A 19766-nucleotide genomic window follows, 5' to 3' on the forward strand; every position below is an offset into this window, starting at 1 on the left:
GGTGGCGCGCGATCAGCTGATCCGGCGGGCTCTGACCCAGAAGTCCGGCCCTGGCGGCGGATCTGGACTTGGTGAGCCGGCCCGGGGGCAGGTGGCAAACCACGGCTGGGGGTCGGGGCTCCTGGGCTTCCCTGCTACGTCCTTCCAGCCCCCTCCTCCGGCCCCTGGACTGCTGGGCTCCTGCGCCCCCCTTGTGGCGCGACATCCTGAGGCAAGGCTCCGGGCCGGGACTGGGTGGCCCTTGGGAGCTCGCAGCCCTGTGGCTCCCCCACCTCAGGGGCGACCAGCACAGCCTGGCCAGGGGTTGGGGGCCGGGTCCCCTTTCACCCCCAGGTCGCGGCCGACCAGCCCCCTGCCATCTGATGGCTTTGTATTTCCCAGGTCGGTCGGGAGAGGGCCCTTGCGGCGCTGGCCCCAGCAGCTGCCCTGTCATTATCCCTCCAAACAGGCGACCCGCTCCGGGCTGAATCACCAGGAGGAAGCTGTGGCCTAGGACGCCGAGCCCTGGCGTGGGTGGTAGTCCCAAGACAGGACGCTCCTCACTCCACATTGTCCCCAGGTGTGCAGGGACGAGAGCCTACACTGCCCCCTCCCACGCCGTGCCTAGGGTAGGTTTCCAAACGTGTGCATGGAGAGTCTGGGTCTGGAAGTGTGAGGGGTCCCGGGCCGGGGACTGAGGTCTTACCTAATCAACTCTTACTGAAGGCGCCTGTGTGCCTGGATGCTGAAAGGGCTACAGTGAGAACAAATAATAGTCATTTTGTGCTGTTGGTGTGGAGTGCCTGTGCCAGGCACCCTTGTAATGGCTTGGCCTGGATTGTATCATTTAACTCTGCAGTCAGCCTAGGAGGTGGGTATTGCATTATTCCCCCACTTTTCAGATGAGAACTGCGAGGCTCAGTCACTTGAGTTCTAGACTGGTAGGTGTTGGGCAGGTCTGTTCCAGAGTGATTTTCTCCTCAACCCTGGGCTGTTTGAGCTCACAGCTTCCCCCCCTCTTTCTTCCTTTCTCCTTTCCTTCCTCTTCCCTCTCTTTCCCCCTTTTCTCCTTTCCTCACTCCTGTTTCCTCTCTTCAATCTGTCCTTCTCTCTACCTCTCTCTCTTTGTCTCAACATTTGCTGAACCTCTGCATGTGTTTAGACCCAGAGAATAAGAAATGCACAATCCAGAGTGGGGAGAGTACGTTTCAAGGACACTGGTCATAGAGGACCGTGATAGCATTCTTCAGGTGTGTGGACGAGGGGAGAGGATGAGGTGGGAGGTCTTGTCCAGCTGGCTCTCACGGGGCATCTTTGAAAGAGCAATTTAGAAGTGAGTCTTACTTCAACCAGGCCCGTGCAGGGGAGCAGGACACTCCTAGGGTAAGAGACAGCATGCGCAGATGCCTAGAGACCTGAAATGACCTAAGACGTGGGTCAGGAGGCAGGAGATAAGGTTGGGAGGGTGGTTCTTGGAGTAACTTGAGGCCTGGCCTCAGGTAATTTGGACTTGATCCTGTAGACAAAGGTGGACACGTGATCGGCGTTGGTCCTCGGCCCCAAAGCATCCCTGACTCAGCTCGGGATCAAGGAGAGGAGGTTGAGTGTAGCAGGAGATGCCGTCTCTAGCCCGCCCTTTCTCAAAGTGCACCAGATGGACCAGAATTGCTGGAGGGCTTCTTAAACCCAGAATCTCTAGGCCCTAGCCCAGGTACACTCACTCCACATTTTTAACGTGCACCCTCCAAGGGTGATTCCAGGGTACCCCTTCTGGGGCTCTTGCCATCTCTACAGATGAGGTCAAACTCCATTGCAACCTTGGACATCCATTTACTCAGCGCTGTTTGAACAGGAAGTGGGCCCATGCCTGGCTTCTGGGTACAGGAACTGTGCAGGATGGCCCTCAGAGCAAGACCCTTCTGATCAGGGATCAGGTGTGTTTCTGAGTGTCCTGAGCTCCAGGCTGCACGAGTCTTGTCCAAGGTCAGGGGGCCACCCACCCAGTATCCTGGATCCATAAACTAAGGTACCTTCCTCAAGACAACCCCCCAACACTTACACATAGTGGGATGTGTCCATTTCATTTCCTCCCTAACTTGGGGAAAAGGGGAAATGAGAGAGAGGCGCCAGGGTGGTTGAGATGCTGGACTCTCATCCTAAAAACAGTTGCTGCCGTGCATTGTCAGGCACGGGGCTGAGAGCTTTATGTGCATTTAGTCAGGACAGCTGCCCCAAGGAGTGGATGTCACTGGCCCCATTTTATAAGAGGGCTCAGGCAGGTTAACTCACTTCCAAGGCTGCTCGGCCTCACCTGTAAAATGAGCCGACCTTGCTGGGGAGTGGTGAAGATGGCAGTGGATGACCTGCAGCCTTGTGTTCAGACTCTGCAAGGGGCGGGGGGTTCAACCGAGTCAGGGGCAGTGGCTGGGAACATGAGGACTTGATTTGAAATCCCTTTGGCATTCTCACCTGGACTATATGGTTTTTGTTTTTTTTTTTCTTTTTGAGACAGAGTCTTGCTCTGTTTCTCAGGCTGGAGCGCAGGGGTGCAATCTTGACTCACTGCAACCTACACCTCCTGGGTTCCAGTGATTCTCCTACCTTAGCCTCCCGAGTAGCTGGAATTACAGGCATGTGCCACCACACCCAGCTAATTTTTGTATTTTTGATAGAGAGGGGGTTTCACCATGTTGGCCAAGCTGTTCTCCAACTCCCGAGCTCAAGTGATCCACCTGCCTCAGCCTCCCAAAGTGCTGGGATTATAGGTGTGAGCCACCACACCCAGCCACACCTGGACTATATGTTAATTTGGTGCGGCCTTCCAGGTCCCAGAGTCGGGGCATCAGGTGAAGCCTTTCAACATCAGCTGTGCTGATGATCCTCCAGGTGGGCCACGAAGACACAAAGGAAGAGGCTTTCAGCCTTCCTGCCTGTGCCAGGCCCTGGAGATAGTCCATTGGGCCGACAATGACCTGAGGCGTCCTTATCTGCAGCTCCAGGGCCTCTGCCCACAGCGAGTCACATTAGGGCTGAGGGTCTACAGCTTCCTGAGAGGAGGTGCTGACTCACTTTCTCTCCCTCCTGGTGCTCCCTGGTCTCTGTGACCTCAGTAGTTCCATGGGGTCAGCCAGGGACTAGCTGAGGAGCCCAGGCCTCCTGACACAAGTAGGAATGAAGGCAGCTGGAGAGAGCCCCTGCCTGGGTGAGGAAATCCCCTCTGAGCACAGGGAGAAGAGGGGAAACCCACTTTCTGGCTGAGCAGTCATGCCAGACCGCAGAGGCTTCCCTCTTTCTTTTTCTGTGTCTGCTTGCTAGAGAGCCACAGAAGACTTCTGCCTCGCTGGTGGCAGACGCACCTGAGGTGGGCGGTGTGGCAGGTGGCCATGAGCAGGGATGTAGGTCTGAGTCTTGGGTTTGACTCCTTAGCTTCCTGGCTGGGTGGCCCTGGCACATCACTTCCGCACTCTGGCTCAGGCTCCATGTGGATGTCAGTGGTCCCCACTTCACAGTTGCTGTAAAGATGAAACCTATGAATGCATGCAGGATGCTTGGCATAGGCTGACAAAGAGCTCTCTGGTCCGAGCTGTGGTGACGATCACTGACGGAGATAGCCCAGCCGAATCTCACTTTCCCTTCCTCCTCTAAGGTGTCACCCAGGCAGTGACTGCTCTACTCACTGTCCAGGGTGCTCGGGTACTGGGAGGGGCCTGCCCTGCCCAGCCCTGCGATCACCCGTATTCTGGCTGTCAGTGTGACAGTGGGGAGGCGGCTGTGGACTCCCTGCTGGTAGGCGTCCCCCACACTCTGTGAGCTCCTGGGAGGATACAGGCTGCAGCGTCTCAAACTTGAGTCCTTGTCACTCATGCAACCCCGGGGATCCCCTGCTCCTTTTCTCTACTTCCCTCGTTTGTGCGTGTGTGTGGTTTTTTCTTTCAAGACAGGGTCTGGCTCTGGCTCTGTCACCAGGCTGGAGTACAGTGGCATGATTGTGGCTTGCTCTGCAACCTCCACCTCCTGGGCTCAAGCGATTCTCCCACCTCAGCCTCCTGAGTAGCAGCTGGGACTATATGCATATGCTACCACACCTGGCTAATTTTTGAATTTTTCGTAGAGACAGCATTACTCAGGCTGTTCTCTAACTCCTGGGCTTAAGTGATCTTTCCCACCTCGGCCTTCCAGAGTGCCGGCACGGTGCCCAGCCCTTATTTTCTCTTGTTGTTTTTGAGACAGGGTCTTGCTCTGTTATCCAGGCTGGAGTGCATTGGTGAGATCATGGCTCTCTATAGCCTCTACCTCCTGGGCTCAAGTGATCCTCCCACCTCAGCCTCCTGAGTGGCTAGGAACAGACAGGTGCACACCATCACACCACCATGCTTGGCTAAATTTTTGTGTTTTTTTCTTTCTTTCTTTTTTTTTTTTTTTTTAATAGAAATGGGTTCTTGCTGTGTTGCCCAGGCTGGTCTCTGTCTCCTGGGCTCAAGCTGTCCTCCCGCCTTGGCCTCCCAAAGTGTGGGGATTACAGGCATGAGCCAGCCATCCATCCCTCCTGGGTACAACCTACTTTAAATTAGATGATGAGCTTGATGGGCCTGGTCTCAGCAGATCCTTACAGAGTAATTTATAATAATCACAAGAAATTAGGGACAACCTAAGTGTTCTGGAGTCATAGGGCTCAGTTCTCCATGCTATGTATGAACTCATTTAACCCATACAACAACCGGATGCGGGAGGCAGCACTATAATGACCCCCATTTACAGATGAGAGGGCTCAGGCACAGAAGGGCTAAGTCTTTGCCCAAACTCTAGCATGAACGGTGGTGAAGCAGGGCTGTGAACACACCTGTCCCTTCTGCAGATCCAGTGCACTGCCTGCATGTCTAGTGTGTTTGCTGTGATCTGTGTACCTGTAAGCTGATTGTGTCCTGGTGGGTAAAGATTATGTCTTTGCCCTTCTCTGGTTCAGGGCCAGGTGCCAGGTGATAAGGCTGGGATGAGCTTAGTTTGGGATGACCATGAATAGGAACTGGACCTTCCAGTGCTGAAAGCCTCCTCTGTCTCTCCCTGTAGAACCCTTGCCGGCCTCAGAACACCAGCACCCTCACTCCTGTGCAGCTGTGCCCAGCCCCGGGGGCCCTTCCTCCATAGCCATGGTCTGGAAGAAACTGGGCTCCCGCAACTTCTCCAGCTGCCCCAATGGCTCCATCCAGTGGATATGGGATGTGTTTGGTGAATGTGCCCAGGACGGCTGGGATGAGGCCAGCGTGGGCCTGGGCTTGATCTCCATTCTCTGCTTTGCTGCATCTACCTTCCCGTGAGTAGTGTCTGGGTGGCAGGACCGGGGCAGGGCTGTGGGGTTGGGGGAGTGGCTCCAGCGACTGCTCAGAGAGAGGTTTCCTGGCAGACCCTGGGCCTCTCTAGACTGGAGGCTGGGTGTGCTCCTTCTACTTCCTACCCATCCAGGAAGGGTACCCAACCTGCACTGATTCCTACCACAGGCCAGGCCTTGTGCTGGGCAGTGCTGATAGAGAGATCATCACTTTTGCAAGAGTTTATTGAGAGCCTACTGTATACCTGGCTTGCTTCTAAGTACTTGCTATATTTCTATCTCATTTAATCCTCACAACCTTGTGAAATAGGGACAGTTACTATCCATCTATTTTACAGATGAGGGATCCAAAACCCAGAGAGGTGAAGTAATTTGCTTTAGGTCACACAACTAGTCAGAGATGGGGCAGGAGAGTGGGAGGGCTGGAATGCATCAAACACAGCCTCTGTCCTCAAGGGTTTGGCAGGCCGGTGGAGACAGCAGCAGTGAACATAACACCGCGTGGCTGCTTCTGTGATCAGGGAGCAAGGACATTGCACAGGGGTCAAGAGCATCCTGATCTGGGCGTGTCACTTGACTGCTCTGAGCCTGTTTCCTTGCTTGTGAAATGGAAATACTGTTACCCAGCTCAGACTGTTGCTAAGAGGATGGCATGAGGGTGTACAGGGAAAGCTGCCCACTCAGGGCCTCTACACAATGTTTGCACAAGCCTAAAAGCTGTCAGTGATGACATTGCTATTATTTCATTACGTGAAGCACAGAAGAGGGACACCCATCTGATCTGCAGAGGCGGAAGAAGATTACAGTCAGAAAGGACCTGGAGGCCAGGCACAGTGGCTCACGCCTGTAATCCCAGCACTCTGGGAGGCCAAGGCAGGAGGATCACTTAAGGTCAGGAGTTTGAGACCAGCCCGGCTAACATAGTGAGACCTCATCTCTACCAAAAAAATAAAATAAAATAAAATAAAGCAACAAAAAAGAAGGCAGCTGGAAGTGTTGGCATCTAGGCTAAAAGCCTAGGATAGGACAGAATTGAGGGGTGAGAGCCAGGACCTGAGTGTGGAAGAGCAGTTCAGACAGAGGGAGCAGCAGATGGACAGAGAAGTGGGCAGCTGTGTTTCTATGGCAGACAGAGTGTGTGGGGATCACAGGAGTCATCAAAGGCCATATAGTCTAAGGGCCATCCTCTAATGTTAAGAAATGTGCTCTTTATCCTGAGGGATACAGACAAGGGTTTGGTCAGGGGCTTGATACTGTTTCAACAGGCTTTATTGGGAGGGAATTCACATCTCGTGCAGTTAGCCCATTCAGTGTACAAGTCGCTGGTTTCCGTATAGCCACAGAGTTGTATAACTGTCACCACAATTAATTTGAGCACGTTTTCGTTAGCCCAGGTGAACACCATCCCCATCAGCAGTCTCTTCATTTCTCCTGAAAGCTCTCAGTCCCTGTCAGACACTGGTCTGCTTTCTGTCTCTATTGATTTGCCTATTCTGGACATTGCATGATTCATATAAATGGAATCATACAGGACTTTTGTGACTGGCTTCTTTCACTTAACATAATGTCTTCAAGATTCATCCGCGTCATAGCAGGTATCAGATCAGTACTTCATCCCTTTTTGTGGATGAATACTGTTTTACTCTGTGTATGTCACATTTTGTTATCTGGAACCATTGATAGACATTGGGTTGTTTCTACTTTTCAGCTATTACGATTAATATTGCTACGCACATTCATTTTTTCCCCTGGGCGCTGTGGCTCACACCTGTCATCCCAGCACTTTGGGAGGCCCAGGTGGGCGGATTGCCTGAGGTCAGGAGGTCTCAACCAGCCTGGTCAACATGGTGAAACCCTGTCTCTACTAAAAATAAAAAAATTAGCTGGGCATGGTGGCACGTACCTATAATCCCAGCTACTTGGGAGGCTGAGGCGGGGGAATCACTTGAACCTGGGAGATGGAGTCTGCAGTGAGCCAAGGTCATACTACTACACTCCAGCCTGGGGGACAAGAACGAGATTCCATCTCAAAAAAAAAGGCCACCTCCAGCTAATTTTTGTATTTTTAGTAAAGAGGGGCTTTCACCATGCTGGCCAGGCTGGTCTAAAACTCCTGACCTCAGGCGATTCGCCCGCCACGGCCTCCCAGAGTGCTGGTATTACAAGTGTGAGCCACCGCACCTGGTCTTTTTTTTTAGATGGAGTCTCACTCTATTGCCCAGGCTGGAGTGCAGTGGCTCAACCTCAGCTCAGCTCACTGCAACCTTCGCCTTCTGGGTTCAAGTGATTTTCCTGCCTTAGCCTCCCAAGAAGCTGGGGTTACAGGTGTGCACCACCATGCCTGTCTAATTTTTGCGTTTTTAGTAAAGACAGGGTTTCACCATGTTGGCCAGGCTGGTCTCAAACCCTTGACCTCAGGTGATCTGCCTGCCTCGGCCTCCCAAAATCCTGGGATTACAGGGGTAAGACACTGTCCCTGGCCAGCCAGTCTTTTGTTACTGTAGCCCTCCCAGTGGGTGTGAAGTAGTATCTCATGGTGCTTTTGATGTGCCTTGCTCTGATGGGTGATGAAGTGGAACAGGTTTTCATGTGCTTACCAGCCATCTGTGTACCTTCTCTGGAGAAAGGTCCCTTCAGATCCTCTGCCCACTTTCCAGCTGGATCATTTGTCTTTTTATTGTTGCTTTGTAAATGTTCTTTCTATATACTGGATATAACACTGCCATCTGATATGTGATTTGCAAATATTTTGTGAGTTGTCTTTTCACTTTTTTTTTTTTTTTTTTTGAGACAGAGTCTTGCTCTGTCGCCAGGCTGGAGTGCAGTGGTGCGATCTCGGCTCACTGCAGGCTCCACCTCCCAGGTTCAAGGGATTCTCCTGCCCCATCCTCCCTGGTAGCTGAGACTACAGGTGTGCACCACCACGCCTAGCTAATTTTTATATGTTGAGATGGGTTTTCACCATGTTGGCCAAGATGGTCTCAATCTATTCACCTCATGACCTGCCCACCTTGGCTTCCCAAAGTGCTGGGATTACAGGCATGAGCCACTGTGCCCAGCCTAGCTTCCTTTTTTTTCTTTTTTTGAGACCAAATCTCACTCTGTTGCCCAGGCTGGAGTGCAGTGGCACAGTCTCAGCTCACTGCAACCTCTGCCTCCTGGGTTCAAGTGATTCTCCTTCCTCAGGCTCCTGAGAAGCTGGGACTACAGGCACCTGCCACCACGCCCAGCTAATTTTTGTATTTTTAGTAGAAACGGGGTTTCACCATGTTAGCCAGGCTGGTCTCAAACTCCTGATCTCAGGTGATCCACTCGTTTCAGCCTCCCAAAGTGCTGGGATTACAGGCCTGAGCCACCTTGCCTGGTGTGCTTTTCACTTTTCTGATGGTGTCCTTTGAAGCATTAAAGTTTTAAATTTTGATGATGTCCAGTTTATCTATTTTTTCTCTTTGTATCTTGTGGTTTTGGTATCATAGCTAAGAAACCATAGCCAAATACAGATAACAAAGGTTTATCCTTATCTCTTTTTGAGACATGGTCTTGCTCTGTTCCCCAGGCTGGAATGCAGTAGCGTGATCACATAGCTCATTTTAATCTTCAGCTTCTTAGCTCAGGCGGTCCTCCCACCTCAGCCTCTTGAGTAGCTGGGACTACAGATGTGCACCAACACATCGGGCTAATTAATTTTTTTTTTTTCAGTGACAGGGTCTCACTAGATTATCTGGCCTGGTCTCAAACTCCTAGGTTTAAGCAGTCCTCCTGCCTCGGCCTCCAAAGGGTTGGGATTAGCAGCATGAGCCATTGTGCCCAGCATCTCGTTGCGTTTAGGTGTTTGATCCATTTTGTGTTATAGTTTGTAAATGACGTGAAATAGGAGTCCAACCTCCTTCTTTTTTTTTTTTTTTTTTTTTTTTGAGACAGAGTCTTGTTCTGTTATTCAGGCTGGAGTGCGGTGGAGCAATTTCAGCTCACTGCAACCTCCACCTCTTGGCTTCAAGTGATTCTCATGCCTCAGCCTCCTGAGTAGCTGAGATTACAAGCATGCGTTACCATGCCCAGCAGCTTTTTATATTTTTAGTAAAGATGGGTTTTCACCATGTTGGCCAGGCTGATCTCGAACTTCTGACCTCAGGTGATCTACCCACCTCAGCCTCCAAAAGTGCTGGGATTATAGGCATGAGCTACTGCACGTGTGGATGTCCGCTTATCCCAGCACCAGGTGTTGAAAAGAGTGTCCTTCCCCCTTGCTTTCTCCAGGCACCCTATCAGAGGCTTGATGTTTTTACTGAATTCCCTTGTTCCAGGTGCCATGTTGGGTTGGGTGCCAGTAAGCCAAACAGACACTGTCCTTGCCTTTCCAGAGCTGCTATTCTGGTACACTTGAAAAGATAATCTGGGAGTGATGGGGAGGAAGGACCAGAGTGACAGAGAGAGAGTAGAGGCTGTGGAAGCCTCCAGCAAGCATTGACGATAGGGAGGATTGGAGAGGCCCTCTCCAGGCAGACTGGACAGGTATACGTGACTGAGGGCTCCCTGGCCAGGGCTGAGAGCTTCCTCAGGACTATCTGAGGAGCTGGCTGCTGCTCCCCCTTTCTGCCTGGGCTGGTTGATTAAACAGGGAGGGGATTGGAGGCCTGGAGGAGAGCCCTAAGTGATGGAGGGAGGGTGGCTGCCCCCCTGTCCTTCCCCAGGCCTCAGTCTCTCCTAAGTGGGACAGAATCATTTTCCTGCAATTGATGAAGACAAGCTGAGTAATACCATCTGAGGAGGAGCTTTACTCTAAGGCCCATGGGAGAAACCTTGATTAAGGGCCTTCTCAGTGCTGAGCCTGTGCTACTCCCCTGTCCTCAAGAAACTGGAGTGAGTCTGGGAGGGACAGGGATATCTAGTGTTACAAAGGAGGAAGGAGAAGATGCCAGTGGAACTCATGTCAGGGGAGGCTCAGAGGAGGAACTGACGTTTCCTGAGATGTGAAAGAGACACAGAGGCATCTGGGCCGAAGGAGGGGTGGGTGGGGCTTCTGAGACCAGAGTGCAGAGGAACGGAGAGCCATCGGCGGCAGCGAGCCTGGGGCCTTGCAAGGGCCTGCTCGCAGGATGCGGGTCCTTATCGAAGGGCACTGGAAGGCTCTGGCAATTTTTGATGACACTGGGGTTTTAGTTTTTTATTTGTTATTAAAGACAGTTTTTTGTTTTTTTTTTTTTAAACAGGGTCTCACTGTGTCATCCAGGCTGGAGTGCAGTGGTGCAGTCATAGCTCACTGCAGCCTCAACCTCTTGGACTCAAGTGATCCTCCCACCTCAACCTCCTGAGTAGCCGGGATCACAGTTGCCCACCACCAGGCTTGACTAGTTTTTTTTTTCTGGAAGAGACAGTGTCTTGTTGTGTTGCCCAGGCTGGTCTTGAACTTCTAGGCTCAAGCGAACCTCCTGTCTCAGCCTCCTGAAGAGCTGGGATTACAAGTGTGAGGTACCACGCCCAGCCTCCCAAGTGTTGGGATTATAGGCATGAGCCACTGCTCCTGGCTGAGACAGGAGGTTTAGAAAGATTCCTGAAAGGGGGGATGGATCCAAAAGGAGGGAGGAGGCTTGGTTAGGAGATTGAGGGAGGCAGGTGGAGGGCCTGGCCATGGGAAGACCCCAGCCAATGCCCGTATCTTAGTTTCTGACTAGGATGATGGAAGGGACGAGCTGCCATTTAGTTAGTTTCTTTCTTTTTCTTTTCTCACTCTGTTGCCCAGGCTGGAGAGCAGTGGTGTGATCTTGGCTCACTGCAACCTCCACCTCCTGGGTTCAAGCAATTCTCATCCCTCAGCCTCCTGCGTAGCTGGGATTACAGGCGAGTGCCACCATGCCTGGCTGATTTTTGTATTTTTATAGAGATGGGGTTTCACCATGTTGGCCAGGCTGGTCTTGAACTTCTGGTCTCAAATGATTCGCCCGCCTCGGCCTCCCAAAGTACTGGGATTGCAGGTGTGAGCCGCCATGTCTGGCCATGTTTAGTTTCGTTATGTTTGTCTATTTTCCTTCATACATGCAGGTGGTTAAAAAGAAATGGGAACGGTAAATGGCAGTATGTATAGTGGTTAAGAGCTAGAGTGGAGGCTCAGGTAGGGGTTGAATCCAAGCTGTATGGCACCACTTCCTCCATGCCCAGAGGAGGTCATCAGTGGTAGACTGAACAGCACGGGTGCCTTGAGGACACAATGAGTCAGCACACATGCAGAGGGCTCAGAATAGCCCTGGGCCTCATTGCCACCACCTGCTTTGGCCTTGTACCCGCATCTGGCCAGAAGTCCTAAGAGGGTCCCAGCACCAGGGACCTTTGGGAAAACAGACAGGGGACTGAAAAAAAGCCCATGACTGATAGTGGAGCTCCAGCTGCCTGAGCCCCACCCTTTTCTGTTGCCCTCTAAAGAAAACTGAGCTGGGGTTCTGCGTGTCTTGGCTGCAGCTGCTTCTGGAGACCCAGCATGGCAAGGCCTTGGCCTGCATGTCCCTTTCCAGCACCTTCCCACATCCATAGAAGAAGGGATCCAGGGTTCTCTGCAGCGGTCCTCAGGGCCCAACACCAAACTTCAGGACCCTACATAAGCCCCAGATCCCCACTGGAGACCCCAGGGTGTGGTGGAGGAGAATCTGAGTAAGGCTGGGCTTTTTCTGGAAAGATACACAACTGTAGAACCCTCAGCTTAGGAGGGATTCCCCATGGGAATACTCCAGAGGGTTCGGAAGACTCCCAAGGATCCCCCCCATGGGGAGGATGGGCCCCCAGGCCACCTTCTTGCCATCTGGTCCTCATCCTCCCGTGGTTGTCTCCTCTGGGCAGTGTCCCCTGTAAGGTGGCCTGAGCATGCATCCCCTCCTCTTCCTCTTCCACAGCCAGTTCATCAAAGCCTACAAGACGGGCAACATGGACCAGGCGCTGTCCCTGTGGTTCCTCCTGGGCTGGATTGGCGGAGACTCTTGCAACCTCATCGGCTCCTTCCTTGCTGACCAGCTGCCCCTGCAGGTGGGCCGGTCCCCGGGAAGGTGGCAGTAACCCTAACCCTGCCTCCCTGCAGGGTTGCCCGAGGAGATGCCAGGCTCTTTGCCTCGCCTGGTCTCCAGAACCCTGACTCATCATTCCATCTTATGAGGGCTCCACACCTTCTGTCTGCCAAATTGTGACTGTGGGCAGGTCACTGCTCTTCTCTGGGCCTCAGTTTCCCCATCTGTAATATGAACACATCTAACAGGAACATTGCCAGTTCTTCCACCTCCAGGGTGCTAGAATGCTGACTAAGCTTTCAGAGTGTGGGCCCCTCGCTCGAGGAGAAAGGGAGTTTTTTTGTGGGAGGCCCAGATGCCATCCCACTCCTGTGGACAGGCAGAGCTGGGGCTCCCAGTCAGGAAGGCATTGTCTTCCCAAGTGGGACCAAAAAGTTCCAACTGCCCTGGTGTCAGGCCAAACCAGAGCCATCACTTTGCCGTGGAGTCCTGTTTCATCCTGACTGCTAGCACTGACCACCTGTTCAGTGGCACTTGCTGGGCTAGATCCTTTGCTGGGCCTTTGCCCACCTGATTTGTCATTCTGCCAGGTGGGCACTGTGAGCTCTTCCTTGTCAGATAAGGAAACAGAAGCGCAGAGAGCTGAAATGACCTGGTCAGGGTCACCCAGCTGGGATGTGGCAGAGGGCTGCTGGAGCGTGGTACCAGACCCTGGGACTGCGCCAACGCCCGGGACCCCCGCGTCTCTTACAGACCTACACGGCGGTGTATTATGTCTTGGCAGACCTGGTGATGCTGACGCTGTACTTTTACTACAAGTTCAGGAAACGCCCCTCTCTGTGTGAGTATGGGGGCTGCCCTCTGTCAGATGCTCTACCAGCAGCCTGAGGGGCTGTGGGGAGGGCGCCTGGAGCGTGGGAGGAAGCAGGTTTCCCATGGCTGGTGATAGCCCAAACCTTGCAAAGGCTTCTCCGGGCCTTATCTAAGAGCCTGAGCCTTAACTGGCCAAGATAGAGGCTTGAGGGCAGTGAGCGAATCCTGGCCCCAACCACAGGCGGGTTCTGTTCGCCCAAGGCCTCATTCAGCAGACCCAGCTCCAGCTCCTCCTCTGTGTCCAGCCCTGGGCTTGGAGCTGGGAAATGAGGACAAGTCACCCAGGCTGCCTCTGCCCCTGCCTTCAGGAGGAGCAGGAGACAAGGTCAGCTGAGGCCATATGGACCCAGAGAGGCACTAGGGGAGGGAGTTGTGTCTCATCAGCATTTCTGCTTCATATAACCACCTTCATATGACTCCCCTGCCCTCAGCATTTTACCTTTATAACTCTAGAAGAGTGCCGTTGTATCCATTCGACAGATGAAGAATGAAAGTTGAGAGGGGTTAGTTCACTTACCCAAGGTCACACAGCCTCTGAGAGGCAAGGCCAGGACTCAGCCCCCAGTCCGTCTGCTGCCACTCAGCCGTCTAACCTCAGTTTCCCTCCTGCCTCCTGTGCAGTGTCTGCCCCCATCAACTCTGTGCTGTTGCTCCTCATGGGGACGGCGTGCGCCGCACCGCTGCTGAGTGCCACTGGGCCCGTGGCTGCCCCGAGGGAAATCTTCCGAGGGCGGACACTCCTGTCCCTGGAGCCAGGCAGCAAGGTGAGGTGTGGGTGTGGCTGGCTCATCCCCCAGGGCTCTCCCCTCCACAGCCTCATGGGCATTAAGTGGGGTGGGGGTCACCCTCTGAGGAGGGATTTCTCTGCCCCTCTGGCCCCTACGAGGCACCAAGTGCCCCCTTCCGCCCCACAGCCCTTCACTCGGCAGGAAATCATTGGCTTCGTCATCGGTTCGGTCTCCAGCGTGTTGTACCTGCTCTCCCGGCTGCCTCAGATCCGAACGAACGTGAGCCTCCAGCAGGGGCCGGGTGGGGCCAAGTGAAGGAGGGCCAGCCTGGCTGCCCTGGCCCTCTGGGTACACAGCATAGGGGCCTTGGTTCAGAAAGTCTGGGCTTGGCAATTCATCCAATCTCTGAGCCTCCATTTCTGCTTCTGGAAAACGGGCGTGGTATGGCCTGCCAGCTAGGCTACCAAGAGACCCATGTGTGTCCTGGGGAAGTGGGAGGTCAGGGGAAGGTGAAGGGCTGAGCTTGGAGGCCCGAGGGGAGAGGAGAAGCTGGGGAGCCGGGGAGGAGAGGACTGCCGGGGTAGAATGGGGCCAGCAGGCCTGGCACAGCCACGGTCTCCTGTGGACCTTGGCAGGGGCCTGGAAGGGCTCGTCTGTGGTGGGCGGAGTGCCAGATGAGGCCCTTCTGTGTGACGGGCCCATGTCAGACACTGGGCACCCAGTGAAAGATCAGCTCAGAACAGGCACTCTATGGTGGGGCAGGTGGACATGTGGACAGTTATAATCCAGAGTGACAAGAGGCCTGTTCGAGGTCTCTGACCCGACCCCCTCCTGCCCCAGTTCCTCCGGAAGTCCACCCAGGGGATCTCCTACTCACTCTTCGCGCTGGTGATGCTGGGGAACACGCTGTACGGGCTGAGCGTGCTGCTCAAAAACCCGGAGGAGGGCCAGAGCGAGGGCAGCTACCTGCTGCACCACCTGCCCTGGCTTGTGGGCAGCCTGGGTGTACTGCTGCTCGACACCATCGTATCCTTCAGGGCGTGTGAGGCAGATGCAGGTGTGGGCAAGGGAGCTCCTGCCTGCACTCGGCTTCAGCACTCATCTGTCTCCCTCCCTCCCTCCCTCCATCTGTCTCTTCTGCATCTATCCACCCATCCCTCCCTTCATCCCTGCCTCCCCTCCTCCATCTACCCATACATACATCCATCCCTCTATTCATCCACCCATCCCTCCCTTTAAAACCTGCCTTCCTCCATTCATCATCCATCATTCATCCATCCATCATTCCTCCACTCATCCATCTATCTTTCCCTCCATCCATCCACCCATCCCTCCCTTCATTCCTGCCTCCATCTCTCCATCTTTTATCTGTTCATCCATTCATCCATCCATTCCTCCCTCATCCATCCATCCACCCACCCATGCCTCCCCTCATCCCTGCCTCCCACCTCCATCCCTTCACCTGTCTTCCCTCCCTCTCTCCCTCCATCTGTTCATCCCTCCATCTGTTCATCCAGTTGTGCACCCCTCCTCTGTTCCGGGCACCCAGCCAGACCCTGGAGCCATAAATGAGCAAGAACAGCCGTGAGTGCCTCATTGCTCACAGCCCAGGGGGAGGCAGAGGGGCCACACGCTGTTATTAAAGAATGACTTTGTTGCGGCACCAAGCTGCAGAGAAATGACAAGAGCATCTAGCTAGGGGCTGTCCTGCTTAGAGGGTAGCAGAGACTTTTGTGTCATGTAACCTGTGACCTGACAGAGAATGAGAAGTTAGTCAGGCAAAGGCAGGAGAGGCGTGTTCCAGGCCATGCAGATGAGAGCTGGAGTATGGAGACACAACGTGAGTAACGTGAGTTGGTCAGACAAACCTGGGTTCAAGTCCGGGCTCCTCCCTCGCCTCCTAGCTGTGGGACATGTGGCATGCCATCAGCTTCTCTGTGCTGGTGTGTCTTTACTTCAGTCAACAGCTGCTGTTTCATCGAGATATTGTGTAAGATGAGGCATCTGGAAACACTCCCCACAGGACCCATGGTCAGTGAGGGCTCGGGAAGTGTTTGCTGAATGGCTGGACAGAGCATTATTTGGGCCTCATCTGAGAGAAAGTAAACATGGCCTTTGTTTGATATTTGCTAAGTCCCTTGCTGGGTGCAGTGAGAGGTGAAAGTTTAGACTTTTGTGCCCCAAAATGGCCCAGCCACCTGGTGAGCACCCAGGTTGCCACAGGGTGAGAGGATGAGAAGATCCTGGGCCGGGGTCAAGGGAGGCTGCCCACGGGAGGGAGAAGGTGGTGCCGGGCTTGGAGACAGAGGGAGCTTGGCTAGGGCTTGAGGAGCCGGGTAGGCGTTCTGAGTGGAGAGCACAGCTAAGGCAGAGGCCGGGAGTTCATGGCTGGCCCTTCCCACCTGCAGCGTGGGGGTGGGAGCGAGGGTGAGGGAGGCAGCTCCAGGGAGTCAAAGGCCCCCAGGGATAGGTCCAACCCAGTCTCCGCTCAGCTTGGCCTTAACAGCGACCCCCAAGATCTCCATCCAGTTCCTGGTGTACAGGCGCAGCACCCCTGCCTCAGAGCTCGAGCCCCTCCTCCTCCCCAGCTGACCAGAGCCAAGCTGAGCACAGGAGAACAGGGACCATCGGAAGCCACACCAGGCAGGGAGAGATGTGGACAGTGATGGTGCTGCGGCCCTGCATCAGCCTCTGGATCCTCCAAGGATGGAACCATCCCCGCTTGGAACACACCTTCAGGTAGACCCTGAAGCCTAGAGGCAGGGGCTACAGCAGAGACCCCAGGGCCTCTCAGGAGACTGTGCAGCTGCCCCTCCCGCCACCTACCTCATTCTGCCTGCTCACCCCAGGGGCCACAGCTGCCGCCTGCTGGACTCAGGACTGTCCTGTCAACTCCAGACAACTGAGTAAACAGGCCAGGCACGGTGGATCACAAGGTCAGGAGTTCAAGAGCAGCCTGGCCAACATGGTGAAACCCCATCTCTACTAAAAATACAAAACTTAGCCAGGAGTGGTGGTGCACACCTGTAGCCCCAGCCACCTGAGAGGCTGAGACAAGAAAATTGCTTGAATCTGGGAGGTGGAGGTTGCAGTGAGCTGAGATCAGCCACTACAGTCCAGCTAGGTGACAGAGCCAGACTCCATCTCAAAATAATAATAATAAAAATACAACTGAGTAAATGGTACCTCTGTGTGAGGCCTGCTTTTGTTGCCTCTTCCCCAAGGTGCTCATGGGTCGGGGCTGCTTTGGGGACCAGCAGTGCGTGGGGATCCGGGACAAGCCGAGCAGATGGGACTGCATCTGCCTGCAGCCTTGCTGCAGCCTCCTGGGGCCTCTGGTTTCTTTAGCCTGCTTCTCAGTGCCCTCTCCTGACAGGCCCCACACCTCACTGTGGGGACACAGCATCGAGAGTGACACCCCATGGGGGGCCTGCCCCTCAGTACTCAGGAAGAAGCAGAAGGGCTGAGGTTCTGTGAGATCTGGGTTCTGCCTCACAGTTACTCAGTACCTAGGTTTCCTCATCTGTGAAATGGTACAGTACTGCCACTTCCTGTGTCCTTTCAAGGATCGCATAAAATGCTGACATTATGGAGTTTTTAGTAAGGGCTCAATAAAGGTTAATTTTGATGATTTTTTAGTTGGAGAAGAGGAGCATGACCAGATCTCCCTGAAGATCAGGGAGAGCCTCCTGGAGGAGGTGACAACTGAGAAGGATGAGCGGGAGACATCAAAGGGGAAGACAGGATTGAAGGCAGTAGGAAGAAGTGGCAGGTACAGGAGCAAGGTGGGAGAGTGAGGAGGAGGGCAGGACTGAGCCCCGAGTGCTTCCTGGACTCCAAAACTAGTGTTTCCAGACCTGCTCTTTTTAAAAAAATTTTTTTTAGCCCAGGCTGGAGTGCAGTGGTGCGATCATAGCTCACTGCAGCCTCAAACTCCTAGGTTCCAGGGATTCTTCCTCTCCGCCTCCCGAGGAGCTAGGACTACAGGTGCACACCACCACGCCTGGCTCCAGACCCTGTTCTGATTCCACTTTTCCTGGGGCCATGGACCTCAGGAGCCCGGAGCACAGAGGTGCCAGCTCCCCGCTGTGCTGGCCTGATCTCACCCCACACACCCAAACCTAGCTCTGGAAAACCAGAACCAGGGACTTTGTAGCCATCCGGTAGGGTAGTCTTGGGGAGAGAAGCTGCGTCCCAGAGTGAGCCTTGCCTTTAGAATCTCCCTTCCCAACCCGAGAAGGGAAACAGTGCCACAGCCATTCTGGTGCTGCAGATGCTTGGTAAGCGCAGCCCTCCACGCGGCCTCTGGTATCAGACACCTGGGCTGCGGGGAACCAGCTCCAAGGCCCTGCCTTCCAGGAGAGGAGATGGTTACTGTGACCTGACCGGAAGGTAGAAAGGGTCAGGGAATGAGAAGATGAGACCAGCCCCTGGAGCGTCAATCAGGGAAGACTTCTCAGATGAGTGGCCTTTGAGCTGGATCTTGAAGTCAGAGGGGAGGGCAATTCAGGAAAAGGGAGGGGCAGGTATGGAGGCCTGGAGGTCTGTGTCTGGGCTGCTTCTAAGAAGACTTGAAAGCCACACCACTGCTCAGGACAAGGACAGGGTCCTGGGGCACACCCAGCAGCAGCCCTGCAGCAGATGACAGGGCTTGTTCAGGGGAAGAGCCTTTTGCTGGAGAGAGGAGGGAAGGCACACCTGAGGCCCAGTCTCCCCTGCCCCATCCTAGGGGACACCCACAGAGCATAGGATGCCATCTGGCATGCAGCTATTAGTTGCACACTTGTGTGTGGGCCCATCTGCGCCACCTGCCTTCAGTGTGCAAGATCTCCCCATGTTTTCACAGCCCACTCTGAGATGGGAGAGTTCTTTTTCTTTTTTTTGAGGCAGGGTCTTGCTCTGCTGCCCAGGCTGGAGTGCAATGGCGCCATCTCGGCTTACTGCAACCTCTGCCTTCTGGGTTCAAGCAATTCTCCTGCCTCAGCTTCCAGAGTAGCTGGGATGACGGGTGCCCACCCCCACACCCAGCTAATTTTTGTATTTTTAGTAGAGACGGTGTTTCACTGTGTTGGCCAGGCTCTGCTCTGCAATATGTCTGCCCTAGACATTCGTCTATGAACTAAGACATGATTATCTATGAAGAGATGATATAAAAGGAAATAAAGGAGCAGTAAGATATTCTTCAGGCACTAATTGTGCCAGGGGTCTGCTTAGCTCTCCTTCCTCGGTGCCCAGAATGGGGGTCACCCACATTTGAGACCAGCCTGGCCAACATGGTGAAACCCTGTCTCTACTGAAAATACAAAATTTAAGTGTGGTGCCAGGCACCTACACTCCCAGCTACTCAGAAGACTGGGGCAGGAGAATTGCTTGAACCTGGGAGGCGGAGGTTGCAGTAAGCTGAGATCACGCCACTGCACTCTAGCCTGGGTGACAGAGCAAGACTCCATCACAAAACTAAACAAAACAAAAAAACACTAGCAGTGAGGGCTGGGCATGGTGGCTTACACCTGTAATCCCAGCAATTTGGGAGACTGAGGTTGAGGCATCACTTGAAGCTAGGAGTTTGAGACCAGCCTGGGCAACAGGGTGAGACCCCATCTCTACAAAAAATGAAAAAAAAAAAAAAAAAAAAAAAAAACTGGTAGTGAGGGTCCCTGTGGAAGATTCTAGGTAGCAGAGCAAATCAGGACTGACATGTATCAGTCACAGTTTCTGGGTTTCAAGCATTGTTTGTGGTCACAGGATTGTTTGGCTGATGAAAGTGGCAGCTCAAGGAGCTGCTGGTGGGTTTCCTGAAAGGAAATCCCCTGAGAATGGGCCTGAGCCTCCACGGGTCACTCTCAGATCAGGCAGTCCACTCCACCTCCA

General features: G+C 53.8%; 1 protein-coding gene across 19 annotated transcripts; it reads left to right on the forward strand.

Annotated features, from left to right (window-relative positions):
• Positions 1-14: 14 nt before the first annotated feature.
• Positions 15-17080, forward strand: SLC66A1 (solute carrier family 66 member 1). 19 transcript variants are annotated; one of them, XM_078330589.1, is made up of 10 exons: positions 15-211; positions 382-608; positions 5047-5290; positions 10516-10774; positions 12187-12316; positions 13048-13135; positions 13789-13931; positions 14082-14174; positions 14736-14921; positions 16413-17080. In XM_078330589.1, the coding sequence occupies exons 5-10, from the start codon at positions 12218-12220 to the stop codon at positions 16485-16487; spliced, it is 684 nt and encodes a 227-aa protein (XP_078186715.1). In that variant the 5' UTR covers positions 15-211; positions 382-608; positions 5047-5290; positions 10516-10774; positions 12187-12217; the 3' UTR covers positions 16488-17080. The 19 variants fall into 19 exon arrangements, with proteins under 19 accessions (XP_078186715.1, XP_078186714.1, XP_078186720.1 ...); XM_078330588.1 differs by having other exon boundaries at positions 449-608; XM_078330594.1 differs by having other exon boundaries at positions 15-71; positions 12885-13135.
• Positions 17081-19766: the final 2686 nt, after the last annotated feature.

Source organism: Callithrix jacchus, chromosome 7, assembly GCF_049354715.1.
Source record: "Callithrix jacchus isolate 240 chromosome 7, calJac240_pri, whole genome shotgun sequence".
In the NCBI taxonomy this organism is placed as follows: domain Eukaryota; kingdom Metazoa; phylum Chordata; class Mammalia; order Primates; family Cebidae; genus Callithrix; species Callithrix jacchus.

Bases quoted from the DNA above. Each gene is read 5' to 3' on its own strand.
- SLC66A1 (XM_078330583.1), top strand. From the start codon at position 5,127: ATGGTCTGGAAGAAACTGGGCTCCCGCAACTTCTCCAGCTGCCCCAAT. The intron at 13,136-13,788 runs GTGAGTATGGGG...CCTCCTGTGCAG, and splicing joins CAGGAAACGCCCCTCTCTGT to TGTCTGCCCCCATCAACTCT. The intron at 14,922-16,412 runs GTATCCTTCAGG...GCGACCCCCAAG, and splicing joins TACTGCTGCTCGACACCATC to ATCTCCATCCAGTTCCTGGT.